The sequence below is a fragment of the Callorhinus ursinus genome, unplaced genomic scaffold (genome assembly GCF_003265705.2).
Source record: "Callorhinus ursinus isolate GAN/ISIS: 27379988/994484 unplaced genomic scaffold, GSC_fseal_2.0 scaffold1, whole genome shotgun sequence".
In the NCBI taxonomy this organism is placed as follows: Eukaryota; Metazoa; Chordata; class Mammalia; order Carnivora; family Otariidae; genus Callorhinus; species Callorhinus ursinus.
Window position 1 is genome coordinate 133,278,529 of NW_027397063.1, and position 16,511 is coordinate 133,295,039.

General features: G+C 38.0%; 1 protein-coding gene and 1 pseudogene across 8 annotated transcripts in view; both read left to right on the forward strand.

Moving 5' to 3' along the window:
• ZCWPW2 (zinc finger CW-type and PWWP domain containing 2) overlaps positions 1-16,511 on the forward strand; it is a 149,898-nt gene that overhangs the window by 51,812 nt on the left and 81,575 nt on the right. For all 8 annotated transcript variants that reach the window (XM_073901076.1, XM_025883283.2, XM_073901102.1 and 5 more), the window contains one exon: positions 655-1,008. In XM_073901076.1, coding sequence (XP_073757177.1) covers positions 668-1,008 — 341 coding nt within the window. In that variant the 5' untranslated portion in view covers positions 655-667. The remainder of the gene's footprint in view (positions 1-654; positions 1,009-16,511) is intronic.
• LOC112832553 (ATP synthase F(0) complex subunit C2, mitochondrial pseudogene) lies at positions 8,608-9,196 on the forward strand (annotated as a pseudogene).

A 16,511-nucleotide genomic window follows, 5' to 3' on the forward strand; every position in this document is an offset into this window, starting at 1 on the left:
GTTTTATATGTTTAAAATTTTCATAATAAAAAACTGAGAAATGCTTTTTTCAAACTACTTGAATTAATGTATAAAAAGCAAAACTATATAAGCAGAAGATTAGTTTTTAAAAGCAGATTTCAAACGTTCATATGGTGAAATATTTTGTTACATTTGATTTTCCTCAGAATTAGAAAATGAAAGGGGTCATCAAGTCATTTCATGAGTATATATATTCATTTCATATATATATATATATATATATATATATATATATATGAGGCAGTAAAGCTTAGCGGGTAAGATCACAGAATTTGGAACCAAACTTCCTGCCTTTAAATCCTGACTCTACCATATACTAGCTCTGGGACTGCAAACAAATTACTTTTCTTAGATTCAGTTTTCTCTGTAAAAATGGTCATACTTATTTTTATTTTTATTTGTGATTACAAATTTATTTTTAATTTTGGAGCATTTTATGCCCAGAGTGATTGATGCTTCTATTTTGTTCCTTTGTTTCTGGGTAGGTGGAAACAAATTGTTCAAAATGTATAGTCTTTATGGGATAGAGAAGATATGGGCAAAGAAGGTATCAAAGAGCTGTTTCTCTGATTTTGGTTTGAACTTTCCTTATATTCTTGAACCTTTCTTCTTTTTTTCTTATTTGTTTTCCAGATTAAATGCGTTTATGGAAAAAGAACAACTGGATGGTAAGACAATAGTAGAATATTGTCACACTGCAATGGATTCCTCAGCAGAAAACAGTATGTATGTAAACAAAGTGTGGGTTCAGTGTGAGAATGAAAGCTGTTTGAAATGGAGATCGTTGTCAAGTGAGGATGCAGCCAAGGTTGATCACAATAAACCATGGTACTGCTTCATGAACACTGATTCAAGATACAATAAGTGCTCTATTTCTGAAGAAGACTTTCCTGAAGAGGCTGAGCTTCATGAAAGTGGATTTAAGATTGTCTATTCACAGCTCCCTCTTGGAAGCCTGGTTTTGGTAAAATTACAGAATTGGCCAAGGTAAAGTTGTTGTTATTTCATAATAAACTATTGAGTAACAGTCTTGCTAAGTTGATGAATTTTTAAAACTTTTCAAAGAATCGACTTTTTTTCTACTGTTTGTCTAATTTATTTATTGTTTCCTGATCTCATCATTATTATCTCCCTGACATTTTGGGGTCTAATTCTTTTTCTTCTAGTTTCTTAAATTGGAAACTTTAGGTAACTGATTTAAATCTTTTCTTTCCTCTTGATATAGGCAACCACAGCTAAAAATTTCTCTTTAAGCATAGCGTTAGCTATATCCCACAGATTTCGATATATTGTGTTTTATTACCAGTTTCAAATATTTACTAATTTCCTGTGTGATGTCTTCTTTCAAATGATCTGTTAAAAATGTATTTTTGCCTGACATTTGGGGATTTCTAAATATCTTATTGTTATTGAGCTCTAATTTAAGTCTATTGTCCAATGAGGATATTTATGAGCATTACTTTGAATTCTTTATCATACATATTACTTATCTCTGTTTCATTTAGCTGTTTTGCTATGGTTTTGTCCTGTTCTTTCATTTGTGACATATTCCTCTTCCTCCTCATTTTATCTAACTCTCTTTGTTTCTGTGTATTAAAAAAGTCAGCTATGTCTCCTGATCTTGAAAGTAGTGGCCTTATGAAGAAGAGGTCCTGTGGTGGCCCATAGTGCAATGCCCCATGTTCACTAGAACCAGGGGTGGGTCCTATATGGGTTGCTTGCACCCTACTATTGTGGCTGAGCTGTGTTTGCCTCTAGTCCAGTTGGCTGCAATGGCCCACTTTGCTTGTTGTGGGTACACTGAGCAGAGTTTGGCCCTTGTGCCATTGAGGGATCAGTCTGGGGCTGCCGTGGGCTTGTGGTTGGGTGGCATCAGCAGTCAGACCAGAGGCCTGTCCCCCAGTCCGCCCTGCTGGGGCTGTAGTTAGCCTGATCAACAGGGCATTCATTCTCTCTGTGCTTCCAGCTATAAGTTTTGGCTACTGGGACTGTGGGTGCACTGGTGTGTGTGGTTATCTTCCCCTCTCCCAGGGAAGAAGTCATTTTGGAGTGGCGCCAGTCCCTGTTGGGGTTGCTTGCAGAGTGTATCAGGGCACAAGCTGCTTTGGAGGGACACCTACTGAATCTCTTGTACTTTTATATGAAATGAATTCTATTCTTTAAGAAGAGGTTTTTTTCAGTCTGTTTTATCTCTGTTGTTCAGATTGGATCATTTCTGTTTTAAATTCACTGATTCTTGCCTCTTTCATATTCATTCTGCTATTGTGACTATCCATTGAGCTTTTTGTTTTAGTTATTGTATTTGCAGGTGTAACATTTCCATTTGGTTCTCTCTATATCTTTTTTAATTTGTTAGATTTTCTATTTTTTTTTTCATTTGGGATCTTATTTAAATCTGTTTTAGCGGGCTGCCCCTACTACTGCACTGGAGAGATATGAGGGAACCTCTTGTTCCTTCTTTTTTTTTTAAAGATTTTATTTATTTATTTTACAGAGAGTGACACAGCGAGAGAGGGAACACAAGCAGGGTCAGAGGGAGAGGGAGAAGCAGGCTTCCCACGGAGCAGGCAGCCCGATGCGGGGCTTGATCCCAGGACCCTGGGATCATGACCTGAGCCGAAGGCAGATGCTTAACGACTGAGCCACCCAGGTGCCCCCATCTTGTTCCTTCTTGCCAGATGGGAGTGGAAGTCTAAGTTTTCTACTCAGCCTCCACTTACTCTCTGGAAAGGGAGGGGTGCCTCATTACTCCTGGGCAGGGATGAGAGTTCAGGCTCCTCACTCACCAACTTGGCTGGGAGAAGTACGGATACCTTGTTACTCACCTCCACTGATACCATGGAGGGAGAATCATGTTAATTCTGGAAGACGATAAAAATTCCAACTTCCCGGTAGTCCTCCTCTACCACTATCTGAGTGGGGAGGAAATGGGGGCTTTATTACTGCTGGGTGGGTTGAAGTCCAGGCTCACCACTTGGCCTTTGTTGATAAGGATAGAGATGGGAATCTGTAGATTTTTCCATGGTATTTGGCTGGGAAAAAAGCAGCTATTGCTTTAAAGTTTTCTGTCTTGCCAGGTTGCCCCTATCCTATCCTGGTCCTATGACTAGGAAGAGTAGGCTTCATATGGAGTTTTTGTTCCTTTGCATCCATTGGTGTCTCTGGGTTGCTGGCTTCTTTAGCACCCAGTCTAGGATATATGAGGCAAAAAGAGCACTGAGAGAACTCACTGCCATGTCATTCTTCAGGTCTTGAGGCCCTGCTCTGGTTTATCTTCTCTTCATCTTTAAGAATCTTCTTATGTTTATTTGATGTATAATACTGAGGAATTTTTGGCGTTCTTAGTGGGAGGAATATAGAGAATTGAGTCTACCTCAACTTGTCCAGAACTGGAATCTGCAGAATAGATTTGCTTTAGCTTTTTTGTCTAAATCACATACCCAGAGCCCCTTATTCTATTATTTTCTCCGAGTATCAAAAGTATGAACTTGTTGTCTGAGATTTCCTAGCTTTTTTCCTTCTCTAATTTTATTTTTTAAATTTTAAAATTAAATTATTTCCATATTTTAACTAATAAACTTCATTTTCTAGAGCAGTTTTAAGTTTGCAGCAAAATTGAATGGAAAGTGCAGGGTCTTCACATATCTCCCCCCTTGCCCCACACAACCTCATATACCATCAACATCCCAAATCAGTGTGGCACATTTCTTACAATCTATGAATCAGCATTTACCCATCATTGTTGACCGAAATCCATAGTGAATCATTAGGATTCACTCTTTGTGCTGTACATTCTATAGGTTTTGACAAATGTATAATGACATGTATTCGCCATTATAGTATCATACAGAATAGTTTCACTGGCTTAAAAATCTCCTCTGTTTCACCTATTCATCCCTCCCACCACCCCCTGGCAACTGGGGCTCTTTATACTATGTCCATAGTTTTGCCTTTTCCAGAATGCTGTATTGTAATCACAATATGGAGCCTTTTCAGATTGGCTTCTTTCACTTAGTAATAGGCATTTAAGTTTCCTCTATGTATTTTCATGGACATACATGGTTTTAATTTGCATTTCCAGGATGACATATGATGTGGAATATCTTTTAATATTTTTATTTGTCATCTGTATATCTTCTTTGGTGAGATGTCTGCTCAGGTCTCTTGCCTATCTTTTAGTTGAGTGGTTCACTTTCTTATTGTAGAGCTTAAGAGTTCTTTGTATATTTTGGATACCAGTCCTTTATCAGATAGGTGTTTTGCAGATATTTTCTCCCAGTCTGTGGCTTATCTTCTCATTCTCTTACTAGTATCTTTCACAGAGCAGACATTTTTAATTTTAATGAAATCCCACTTACCAATCTTTTTTTCATGGATGGTGCTTTTAGCGTTGTATCCCCACTTTTATTTGTACCTTCTCTATCCTTTATTCATATTGATCCTTTCTTCTTTGATTGGGTTTATACTCCCAGCAGTTTCTCATCAGTGTAAGCTTTTGTCCTGGAAAGGCTTCTTGTTGGTTAGTTTTAAGTGTTCACAGAGCCCAGACAGCTCCAATAACTTCAGGTTTTGTTGCTATCCACCTCGCAGTTTTGGCTGCTGTGCTCATGTTGACCTGCTGCACTTTTCAGTAAGTACTCCTTACGGTTTTGAGGTTCTTATTTCACAAATCCATCAGATCCCTGGTTGCCTCCCCCCCCCCCCCCCCAGCTTTCCCTCATACAGATGCTAGTAATATGTGGGTCTTGGACCTGTCAATAGTTTGTACTTGCCTGCTTCTATTTTGGTAGTTTCTGTGGATAGCTTATCACTTAGTTTTGTTATAGATGTGTGTCAGATTTGACTGTGATATTATAGTTGTTCTACCTGTACTTTCGGGAAAATTTCAGGAGATTCTAAAACCCTAACACCATTGCTACTATCTTCCTAGAATCCCTTGCTATTTTACATTATATTCTCCTACTTAACATTCTCAAAGCTGGCATACTCTGGCTCATATTACCTCGTTTTCATTCACATACAGCTGTTCTCCATGAAGAATATAAAATGTTTGCTTTCATAGAGAGACTGTGATGGACTTACTGTAACACATCACATGTACAGAGGCGCGTGCACACACAGACAAGAGGCCTTCAAATCAAACCTACATTTGTGTTATTGTTCTGTCACTTACTATTGTGGGCTGAATCGTGTTTCCCAAAAGAGATACTTTAAAGCTGAAACCTCAGAAGTGACTGTATTTGGAATCAGGACCTTTAAAGAGGTGGTTAAATGAAAATAGGTCATTAGGGTGGGCCCTACACCAATCTGACTGGTATTCTTATAAGAAGAGGAAATTTGGATACACAAAGAGGCACCAGGGATGCACATGCACAGAGGAAAAACTCTGTGAAGGCATAGCAGGAAGGTAGCCAAGGAGAGGCTTCGAGAGAAACCACCCCTGCTGACCTATTGATCTTAGACTCAAAGCCTCCAAAACTATGAGAAAGTAAGTTTCTGTTGTTTAAGCCACTCACTCTGTGGTATTTTTCTATGGCAGCTTTAGCAAACTAATACGTTTAATATCTTTGCAAATGTGGAAATCTCTCTGAGATATGTACCTTTTGCTACTGAGGACTTTTCTAGAGATCAAATGTGAAATGTTGTAAATATATACATATTATTTATTTAAATATTAAAAATATTATTTTCTTTTGTAAAATAATTAGGATGGGCATGAAGAGGAACTAGATAGCTATGTAAAAACAAATATCTTAAAAGACATGAATATGAATGCTTATTTTATGGGGTTACTTATGAAGGTATTTGTAGTCCATGTCATTTTTCAGATATAAAATTATTATTTTGAAAGCAGAGAGTTTGTATATTCACTAATTCAAGAAATGTATTTGTTTCTTGTCACTATATCTGGTATATTATGTTAGAAATCTGATTAGGAATTTCTTTTGCAGTTTTGTGCTTGTAACTGAGGATTAGGACTTGAAATACAAATGAAACATGTTTTACTCCAGGCCCTAAATTATCTCTAATCTATGATTAGGACCATCAAAATACCTGCAAAATGCAGCTGTATCTACTTCTTGCTATTTGGAAAGAATAAAATGCATTTGGCTAAGTAGTAATATGTATTTTTCTTTATGAACTAAGTATAGTTGAGCACAGGCTTAAAATATAGCCTTAAAATATTAAAAAACTCAAATCTAGTTATATTTCATATTCAGTGCTACAGATACATAGAAAGATGATAACAGGAGAAATTGCAATAGCAGAATGTCAAGCTAGAATTAACCCACCAAACACAGTCAAACATCAGTTCTTAATTAAACAGTATTAAAGACTTTGAAGTTTCAAGTGGAAAGCTCTACAGCTAGCTGGCTGTAGAGACACTTAGCAGGTTGCATTATCTGGGTCAGTTCTCATTAGCCCATGGCCTTACACCCAACTTTGAAGGCTCAGAAACTCAATCTTATCAACATCCCAAGTTATTCTTTCCCAGAACAGCTGACCTTCTCTAATAAAGCTTTAAAAAGCTAAAGAGAGACTGATAGAGAATCTAGAAATGCCTATTTATATAATAAAAATAAAAAATTGTCAAGAGAAAGCACTTTGTCTATGGGCAAGGTCCGTGGAAAATCAAATTACAATAGTTACATTTACCTCCACACTGTGAGCTAGCACACACTTATATACTTATAAAAGTACATATGCAGCCTTTTGCCTTTGGGTTATACTATGTCTGTTTGTGCTGATGGTGGGGAGAAGAGAGAAGAGAAAAGCTATCATGTTAAGCAGCTTTAATTTTTTTTTAAAGAGAAAGCAATTTTTTTTAAAGATTTTTATTTTATTTATTTGTCAGAGAGAGAGAGCACAAGCAGGGGGAGCAAAGGAGGGAGAGGGAGAAGCAGGCTCCTCACTGAGCAAGGAGCCCGATGTGGGACTCGATCCCAGGACCCTGGGATCATGACCTGAGCCGAAGGCAGACGCTTAACGACTGAGCCACCCAGGTATCCCTAAGCAGCCTTAATTTTATAAAAAAAAATGATCAGATAGCATTGTATTGAGCTAGAAAGAGCATAGAAGTTAAAAGTAAAAAATAATGGTGCATATCTCCACTAGTAGGGGCAGATACATTGTCAAGCAGAAACTAGGCTTCTGTTGAAAGTAACTACCTTGGACATATTTACACATTTTACAAAGCTTTTTTGTAAATATGAAAATTAATTTATAGAAAATATATTTGCATTCTAAGGTGCTATAGTATAAACAATTTAGTAGTAAAATATGCCTTTAACAAACCAATGCAGTGATACATTTTAGATATAGTATTAAAATTTATAAATTGAGATTTCTGTAGATCCTTTCAGTCTTATAAAATATTATTTGATTACTCCTTATGTGCATTCTTTTATCTGTGGATTAATATACTTATAATGTTTTGGGGGGGAGGGTGGGGATGGGGAATTGCCTCTTCCTATAAGCCCCCTGTAGTTAGGTACAGCTTAGGGATTTTGTGGCAAATACAGCATTCAGTTAGTGATGATTCTAACTCATCCATTTTGTTTCCCACAGATTAAGAATGAGGCCCAAGTAAAATTAGCTCTCCTCTTAAACATCCAAACCGTAGTTTGAAAATAACAGTCATGTACTTCTCATTAAGTATAAATACACAACTAAAATCATGCTTAAGCTTCAACTTCTACTGAAGGCAGTAGCTCTTATTAAAGATCATTTCCACTGGATGAGAAATGTGTATGAGATCAGTTTCTTCATGATATATTTGCACTCCTCTTGAAGCTACTTGTTGTGCCCAAATTTCCCCTTTCCCCCAAGTGGATTCCAACACCTGATGCCTATTTGTCTTTGTTGTATGTGTACATTTTACCTCCCACGACCCCCAGATTCTAAAATTAATCACACAACTTTCCTTGTAATTCTAATACCTTCCCATTGGTTTGCCTACTCTTATTCTCCCTCTCCACTTTTAAGCCCACAAGACAACATTTCAGAATTTCTCATCAATATGAACGTGAAAAATCAGGAAGTAGAAGTGCACAATGCACTATCATTGTTGACAGTTTTGGAACGCAAAAAGAGATCAGAGTAAAAGCAAAAAGTGAACATCAGCCTTCTTCAATCACACTGAGTCAGAAAATAATGGATATAGCACGTGGAGGGAAGTAATCATGTTTTCTGCGTCTGTTGCCTCTCCTCAGCTTCTCCCGCAGTTTGGTACATTCTTTTTTACCTGAAACACACAACTAGAAGTCAGACAATTCCTTTGCACCACTTGAAGAAATACTAACGTGCCCCAATTACCTGAACATTTGACAATACTTTTCATAATTCATCTGTAAATCAGCATGCAATATTTTGTCTAATATGACATGTTTTAAATAATGAACAGAAGCTTTTTTCTTTTATTGGCATCTCATTCTTTTTAGGAGTCATCTCTATTTTCACTTATATTTTATTTATTTTTTAAATTTTTATTTGTATTTTATAGAGTAATAATTTAAATTTAATACTCTCGGGGTCTTCTCTGCACTGGGGGCAGCTCTCCTGCCACAGCCCCCTCATCCCCTGAAAATGTACACCTGTGCAAAGTTCGTCCCCACCCCCTTCTTGGTCAGGAGCACCTCTCAGCTGTTGAGCTGATCACTGTCTGCAGTGGTGCTAAAACCACCGGAGACACTGACAGATGAGGTACCTTATAAGAGCCTCAGCAGCTTGGCAGCCCCACGTCCCCTGACCTCACTTAATTCCTAGCTGCAGCTTCCAAACCAGCATCCCATTTCAAGGGACATCAACACAGCCGCTAAGTTCGTTGGGGCTGGGGCTGCCACGGTAGGGGTGGCTGGCTCTGGGGCTGGAATTGGGACTGTGTTTGGGAGCCTCATCATTGGTTATGCCAGGAATCCCTCTCTGAAGCAGCAGCTCTTCTCCTACGCCATTTTTGGGCCTTGCCCTCTCGGAGGCCATGGGGCTCTTTTGCCTGATGGTGGCCTTTCTCATCCTCTTCGCCACGTGAAGGAGCTGTCTCCACCTCCCATAGGTCTTTCTCCCGTGTCTTGTCTGCCCTGTATGTTACTTTTCCTATACCTCCCCAGACAGCCTGGGGAAAGTGGTTGGCTCAGGGTTTGACAGAGGGAAGACAAATAAATACTGTATTATTAAGAAAAAATAAAAATAAAAAATAAAAATAAATAAATTGAATACTCTCGGGCCCAGTAGGTTTTGTGTAAAAGAAGTTGTATCAGAATTTGTGTCAGAAAAGCTTATCTTAAACATAATAACTGCAAGATATTTTTCTTTCATATCTCAAGTGTTAGTAATCCTGTGATTGTTTTACATTGAATGGAATTGGTGCTACTTATAATTTGGTATTAAAATTTTTGTGAGGTGCAAATCACCTAGTAGTACACATGAGCCCCTTGTGTTTTACAAAAGATAGTCAACAAATGTAATGTAACAATCACAGTTTGATTTCTTTTTAAATAGTTCTAATCCATTGGAGGACCCACTGTTTCTTAATTTCTGATAAATTAGGAGTCTCCAATACAGCTACCATTCATTTTTAGTCATTTATTTGCCTATTGAAATCTTCTTGTTTTGAGTGAGTTCCTTCAGAAATGTAGAGTTCCAATGTAGGTTTAAAAGATAAACTCCACCCAAGTTTTCTCTTAAGCACTCTTAAGCCCAATAAGGGTTGCCACATAGCAATATGATACTGTGATGTGAACCTGACAGTAACTAGATAGTCCTCTTCATTTAGGTCCTGAACCTCTACTTGACTTTCCATTATCATTTCCAATTTTCCAAAGTATTAGGCTGCTTTGGGTTCCACATAGTCTGACTCAATTTATAATCCTCTAGCCCTTCCTCTTCCATGATCTAAGGCTGCTAGGCAGACCTTCCACCTACCCTTTCCCTAACTCAGAGAGGTCCAAGAGCCAAAGAACTCCACTCAGCATCCACGGGGCAGCTAGACGTCTGCTCCGTTCTCACACTCCACCTTCCCTGGTGACTGGTGCACCCAACTCACCACCTTCTGGTGACTATACTTGGGATTTGTCAGTTTCCTGGAATCAAACTTTTTACATTAATAATACTGAAATATTTTTGTTAGTTTACATTGTGTTATTTATAATCTGTAAAGACTTTTTTACAATGGTATGGTAGATGTATTTCTATATGACTTTGTAACTTTCATATCAATTGATAATTTAATAGTTCAACCATCTATAGTCCTCAAGCCCAAGTAATTTATGGATTTTGCACTTTTGTAATTTCAGATTCTTATAGCATGATCTGTATGCCTCCTTTAGGTTTTAAAATTATCTAAATATCTAATTTATCTAGTTTCTAAATAATTAAATGAGGCAAAAAATGTTTTTGTATCATTCTACCTCTCAATTATACCAATTATTGTATCTATATATAATTGTATACCTTTATATGATTAGTTTGCTAGGGCTGCCATAACAAGGCGTCACAGACTGGGTAGCTTAAAAATAACAGAAATTTAATTTCTTACAATTCTGAGGCTAGAAGTCTCAGATTAGATTGTCAGCAGCCTGATTTCTTCTGAGGCTTTCTCCTTGGCCTGTAGATGCATCTCTCTCCTTGTGTCTTCACATGGTCTTCCCTCTGTGTATGTCTGTGTCCAAATCTTCTCTTTTTATTTATTTTTTATTTAATTTAAATTAAATAATTAAATAATTGTCCATTTGGATGTTTTCTTTGCAGAAATGTCTGTTCATGTCTTCTGCCCATTTCTTGATTGGATAGTTTGTTTTTTGGGGTGTTGAGTTTGATAAGTTTTTTATAGATTTTGGATACTAGCCCTTTATCTGATATGAAATATGCAAATATCTTCTCCCATTCTTGGTTTGTCTTGGTTTTGTTGACTGTTTCCTTTGCTCTGCAAAAGCTTTTTATCTTGATGAAGTCCCAATAGTTCATTTTTTCCTTTGTTTCCCTTGCCTTTGGAGATGTGTCTAGCAAGAAGTTGCTATGGTCAAAGTCACAGAGGTTGCTGCCTGTGTTCTCCTCTAGGATTTTGATGGATTCCTGTCTCACATTTAGGTCTTTCATCCATTTTGAGTCTATTTTTGTGTAGGGTTTAGGAAATGGTCCAGTTTCATTCTTTTGCATGTGGCTGTCCATTTTTCCCAACACCATTTGTTGAAGAGACTTTTTTCCATTGGATATTCTTTCTTTCTTTGTTGAAGATTAGTTGCCCATAGAGTTGAGGGTCCATTTCTGGGTTGTCTATTCTGTTCCATTGATCTATGTGTCTATTTTTTGCCACTACCTTACTGTCTTGATGATTACAGCTTTGTAATGGAGCTGAAAGACTAGAATTGTGATGCTACCGACTTTGGTTTTCTTTTCCACATTCCTTTGGCAATTAGGGGTATTTTCTGTTCCCATAGAAATTTTAGGGTTAGTTGTTCCAGCTGTGAAAAAAAGTTGATGGTATTTTGATAGGGTACTCAGAAAATTCATGAAAGAAATTGAAGAAGACACAAAGAAATGGAAAAACATTCCATGTTCATGGATTGGAAGAACAAATATTGTTAAAATGTCTCTGCTGTCTAGAGCAATCTATACATTCAATGCAATCCCTAATCTTCTCTTTTTAAAAGGAAACCAGTCGTGCTAGATTAGGGCCCGCCTTTTAACTTAGTTACTTCCATAAAAACACTATCTCCAAATACAGTCACATTTTGAGGTACTGGGGTTATAAGAACTTTAACATATGAATTTGGTGAGGGGAACACAATTTGGTTCATAATGATGGCACTTTATAATATTTTAATTTGCCAAAAACCAAAAATGTATAAAGCACATATTTCTGTGAATTTTGTAACAGCATATTGAGGAACTGGAGTCACAGCAAGGTCTCATTACCTGCTTGAGGCCTCTTGTGTGGTTGAAGGCAGGGCCAGAGCCTGGGTCTCCTGATTTGAACCTCACTATCTTTTTTCACGAGGGAGCTGCAAACTGAGATAGAACTTGGCATCTCTTAGTCACAGCTTCCTGACTTTATTTGCAGCCTTCCTTTCCTGCTCCAAAAGTAGGAGCTTTTAGGCTCCTTTTAGGCTCCAAACAGTAGGTCAGAGTCTAGAAAGATTGGTAAAATAGTTAAAACTTAGTTGATGTATATATGTTTTGTTTTTGTCAAAGAGAAAAATGAAACATATTTCTAGAATTTCTAGAGGTTTGTGGCACAAAAGGACATACTCCTAAAGATTTATTTTTAGTAAAGGATAAATTTTATTTCCTGTACTAAAATTTTTTAGAAATTTGGTCTCCTTCCAGTGGAGCAGATGGGGGGAAGGGGCAATATAGAACTGTTGAGCTCTATTTTGGCTTGTTCCGCAGTAGTTAGACTCTCCAGTGTTATCACAGCCTGTGCTACCAAAGTACCCCTTTGGCAGCCCTAGCTCAGGAAAGGCCAGCGCTCTCAAACTCCGTCAGAAGCTCAGTGGATTAATATTTTAGTAATAAGCATTCTTTTTTCTTTTTATTGTTATGTTAATCACCATACATTACATCATTAGTTTTTTAATTTTTTATTGTTATGTGAATCACCATATATTACATCATTGGTTTTTGATGTTGTGTTCCATGCCATGATCCATTGTTTGTGCATAACACCCAGTGCTCCACGCAGAACGTGCCCTCTTTAATACCCATCACCAGGCTAACCCATCCCCCCACCCCATCCCTTCTAGAACCCTCAGTCTTTTTTTCAGAGTCCATCGTCTCTCATGGTTCGTTTCCCCCTCCGACTTACTCCCCTTCATTCTTCCCCTCCTGCTATCTTCTTCTTTTTCTTTTTTCTTAACATATGTTGCACTATTTGTTTCAGAGGTACAGATCTGTGATTCAACAGTCTTGCACAATTCACAGCACTCACCATAGCACATACCCTACCCACTGTCTATCACCCAGCCACCCCATCCCTCCCACCCCCGACCACTCCAGCAACCCTCAGTTTGTTTCCTGAGATTAAGAATTCCTTATATCAGTGAGGTCATATGATACATGTCTTTCTCTGATTGACTTATTTCACTCAGCATAACACTCTCCAGTTCCATCCATGTCGTTGCAAATGGCAAGATCTCATTCCTTTTGATGGCTGCATAATATTCCTATGTGTATATATACCACATCTTCTTTATCCATTCATCTGTCGATGGACATCTTGGCTCTTTCCACAGTTTGGCTATTGTGGACATTGCTGCTATAAACATTGGGGTGCACATACCCCTTCGGATCCCTACATTTGTATCCTTGTGGTAAATACCCAGTAGTGCAATTGCTGGATCGTATGCTAGCTCTATTTTCAGCTTTTTGAGGAACCTCCATACTGTTTTCCAGAGTGGCTGCACCAGCTTGCATTCCCACCAACAGTGTAGGAGGGGTCCCCTTTCTCCGCATCCCCACCAACATCTGTCTTTTCCTGACTTCTTAATTTTAGCCATTCTGACTGGTGTGAGGTGGTATCTCATTGAGGTTTTCATTTGGATTTTCCTGATGCCGAGCGATGTTGAGCACTTTTTCATGTGTCTGTTGGCCATTTGGATGTCTTCTTTGGAAAGATGTCTGTTCATGTTTTCTGCCCATTTCTTGATTGGATTATTTGTTCTTTAGGTGTTGAGTTTGATAAATTCTTTATAGATTTTGGATACTAGCCCTTTATCTGGTATGTCATTTGCAAATATTTTCTCCCATTCTCTTGCCTGTCTTTTGGTTTTGTTGACTGTTTCTTTTGTTGTGCAAAAGCTTTTTATCTTGATGAAATCCCAATAGTTCATTTTTGCCCTGGCTTCCCTTGCCTTTGGCGATGTTTCTAGGAAGAAGTTGCTGCGGCTGAGGTCGAAGAGGTTGCTACCTGTGTTCTCCTTTAGGATTTTGATGGACTCCTGTCTCACGTTTAGGTCTTTCGACCATTTGGAGTCTATTTTTGTGTGTGGTGTAAGGAAATGGTCCAGTTTCATTCTTCTGCATGTGGCTGTCCAATTTTCCCAACACCATTTGTTGAAGAGACTGTCTTTTTTCCACTGGACATTCTTTCCTGCTTTGTCAAAGATGAGTTGACCATAGAGTTGAGGGTCCATTTCTGGGCTCTCGATTCTGTTCCATTGATCTATGTGTCTGTTTTTGTGCCAGTACCATACTGTCTTGATGATGACAGCTTTGTAATAGAGGTGGAAGTCCGGAATTGTGATGCCACCAGCTTTGCTTTTCTTTTTCAACATTCCTCTGGCTATGCAGGGTCTCTTCTAGTTCCATACAAATTTTAGGATTATTTGTTCCATTTCTTTGAAAAAAGTGGATGGTATTTTGATGGGGATTGCGTTGAATGTGTAGATTGCTGTAGGTAGCACCGACATCTTCACAATGTTTGTTCTTCCAATCCATGATCATGGAACATTTTTCCATTTCTTTGTGCCTTCCTCAATTTCTTTTATGAGTATTTTATAGTTTTCTGAGTACAGATCCTTTGCCTCTTTGGTTAAATTTATTCCTAGGTATCTTACCGTTTTGGGTGCCATTGTAAATGGGATCGACTCCTTAATTTGACTCTCTTCTGTCTTGTTGGTGGTGTATAGGAATGCCACTGATTTCTGTGCATTGATTTTATATCCTGCCACTTTACTGAATTCCTGTATGAGTTCTAGCAGTTTTGGGGTGGAGTCTTTTGGGTTTTCCACATACAGTATCATATCATCTGCAAAGAGTGAGAGTTTGACTTCCTCTTTGCCAATTTGGATGCCTTTGATTTCTTTTTGTTGTCTGATTGCTGTGGCTAGGACTTCTCATACTATGTTGAATAGCAGTGGTGATAGTGGACATCCCTGCCACGTTCCTGACCTTAGGGGGAAAGCTCTCAGCTTTTCCCCATTGAGAATGATATTCGGTGTAGGTTTTTCATAGATGGCTTTTATGATATTGAGGTATGTACCCTCTATCCCTATACTCTGAAGAGTTTTCATCAAGAAAGGATGCTCTCCTTTGTCAAATGCTTTTTCTGCATCTATTGAGAGGATCATATGACTCTTGTTCTTTCTTTTGTTAATGTATTGTATCACGTTGATTGATTTGCGGATGTTGAACCAACCTTGCAGCCCAGGGATAAATCCCACTTCGTCATGGTGAATAATCCTTTTAATGTACTGTTGGATCCTATTGGCTAGTATTTTGGTGAGAATTTTTGCATCCATGTTCATCAAGGATATTGGTCTGTAATTCTCCTTTTTAATGGGGTCTTTGTCTGATTTTGGGATCAAGGTAATGGTGGCCTCATAAAATGAATTTGGAAGTTTTCCTTTCATTTCTATTTTTTGGAACAGTTTCAGAAGAATCGGTATTAATTCTTCTTTAAATGTTTGGTAGAATTCCCCTGGCAAGCCATCTGGCCTGGGCTTTTATTTCTTGGGAGATTTTTGATGACTGCTTCAATTTCCTTAGTGGTTATAGGTCTGTTCAGGTTTTCTATTTCTTCCTGGTTCAATTTTGGTAGTTGATACATCTCTAGGCATGTATCCATTTCTTCCAGATTATCTAATATGCTGACATAGAGTTGCTCATAATATGTTCTTATAATTGTTTGTATTGCTTTGGTGTTGGTTGGGATCTCTCCTCTTTCATTCATGATTTTGTTGATTTGGGTCATTTCTCTTTTCTTTTTGATAAGTCTGACCAGGGGTTTATCAGTCTTGTTAATTCTTTCAAAGAACCAGCTCCTAGTTTCGTTGATCTGTTCTACTGTTCTTTTGGTTTCTAGTTCATGGATTGCTGCTCTGATCTTTATGATTGCTCTTCTCCTGCTGGGTTTAGGCTTTATTTGCTGTTCTTTCTCCAGCTCCTTTAGGTGTAGGGTTAGGTTGTGTATTTGAGACCTTTCTTGTTTCTTGAGAAAGGCTTGTATTGCTATATACTTTCCTCTCAGGACTGCCTTTGCTGTATCCCAAAGATTTTGAACAGTTGTGTTTTCATTTTCATTGGTTTCCATGAATTTTTTTAATTCTTCTTTAATTTCCTGGTTGACCCATTCATTCTTTAGTAGGATGCTCTTTAGCCTCCATGTATTTGAGTTCTTTCCGACTTTCCTCTTGTGATTGAGTTCTAGTTTCAAAACATTGTGGTCTGAAAATATGCAGGGAAGAATCCCAATCTTTTGATAGCAGTTGAGACCTTATTTGTGACCTAGGATGTGATCAATTGTGGAGAATGTTCCATGGGCACTAGAGAAGAATGTTTATTCCATTGCTTTGGGATGGAATGTTCTGAATATGTCTGTGAAGTCCATTTGGTCCAGTGTGTCATTTAAAGTCTTTATTTCCTTGTTGATCTTTTGCTTAGATGATCTGTCCATTTCAGTGAGGGGGGTGTTAAAGTCCCCCACTATTATTGTATTGTTGTCAATGTGTTTCTTTGCTTTTGTTATTAATTGCCTTATATAATTGGCTGCTCCC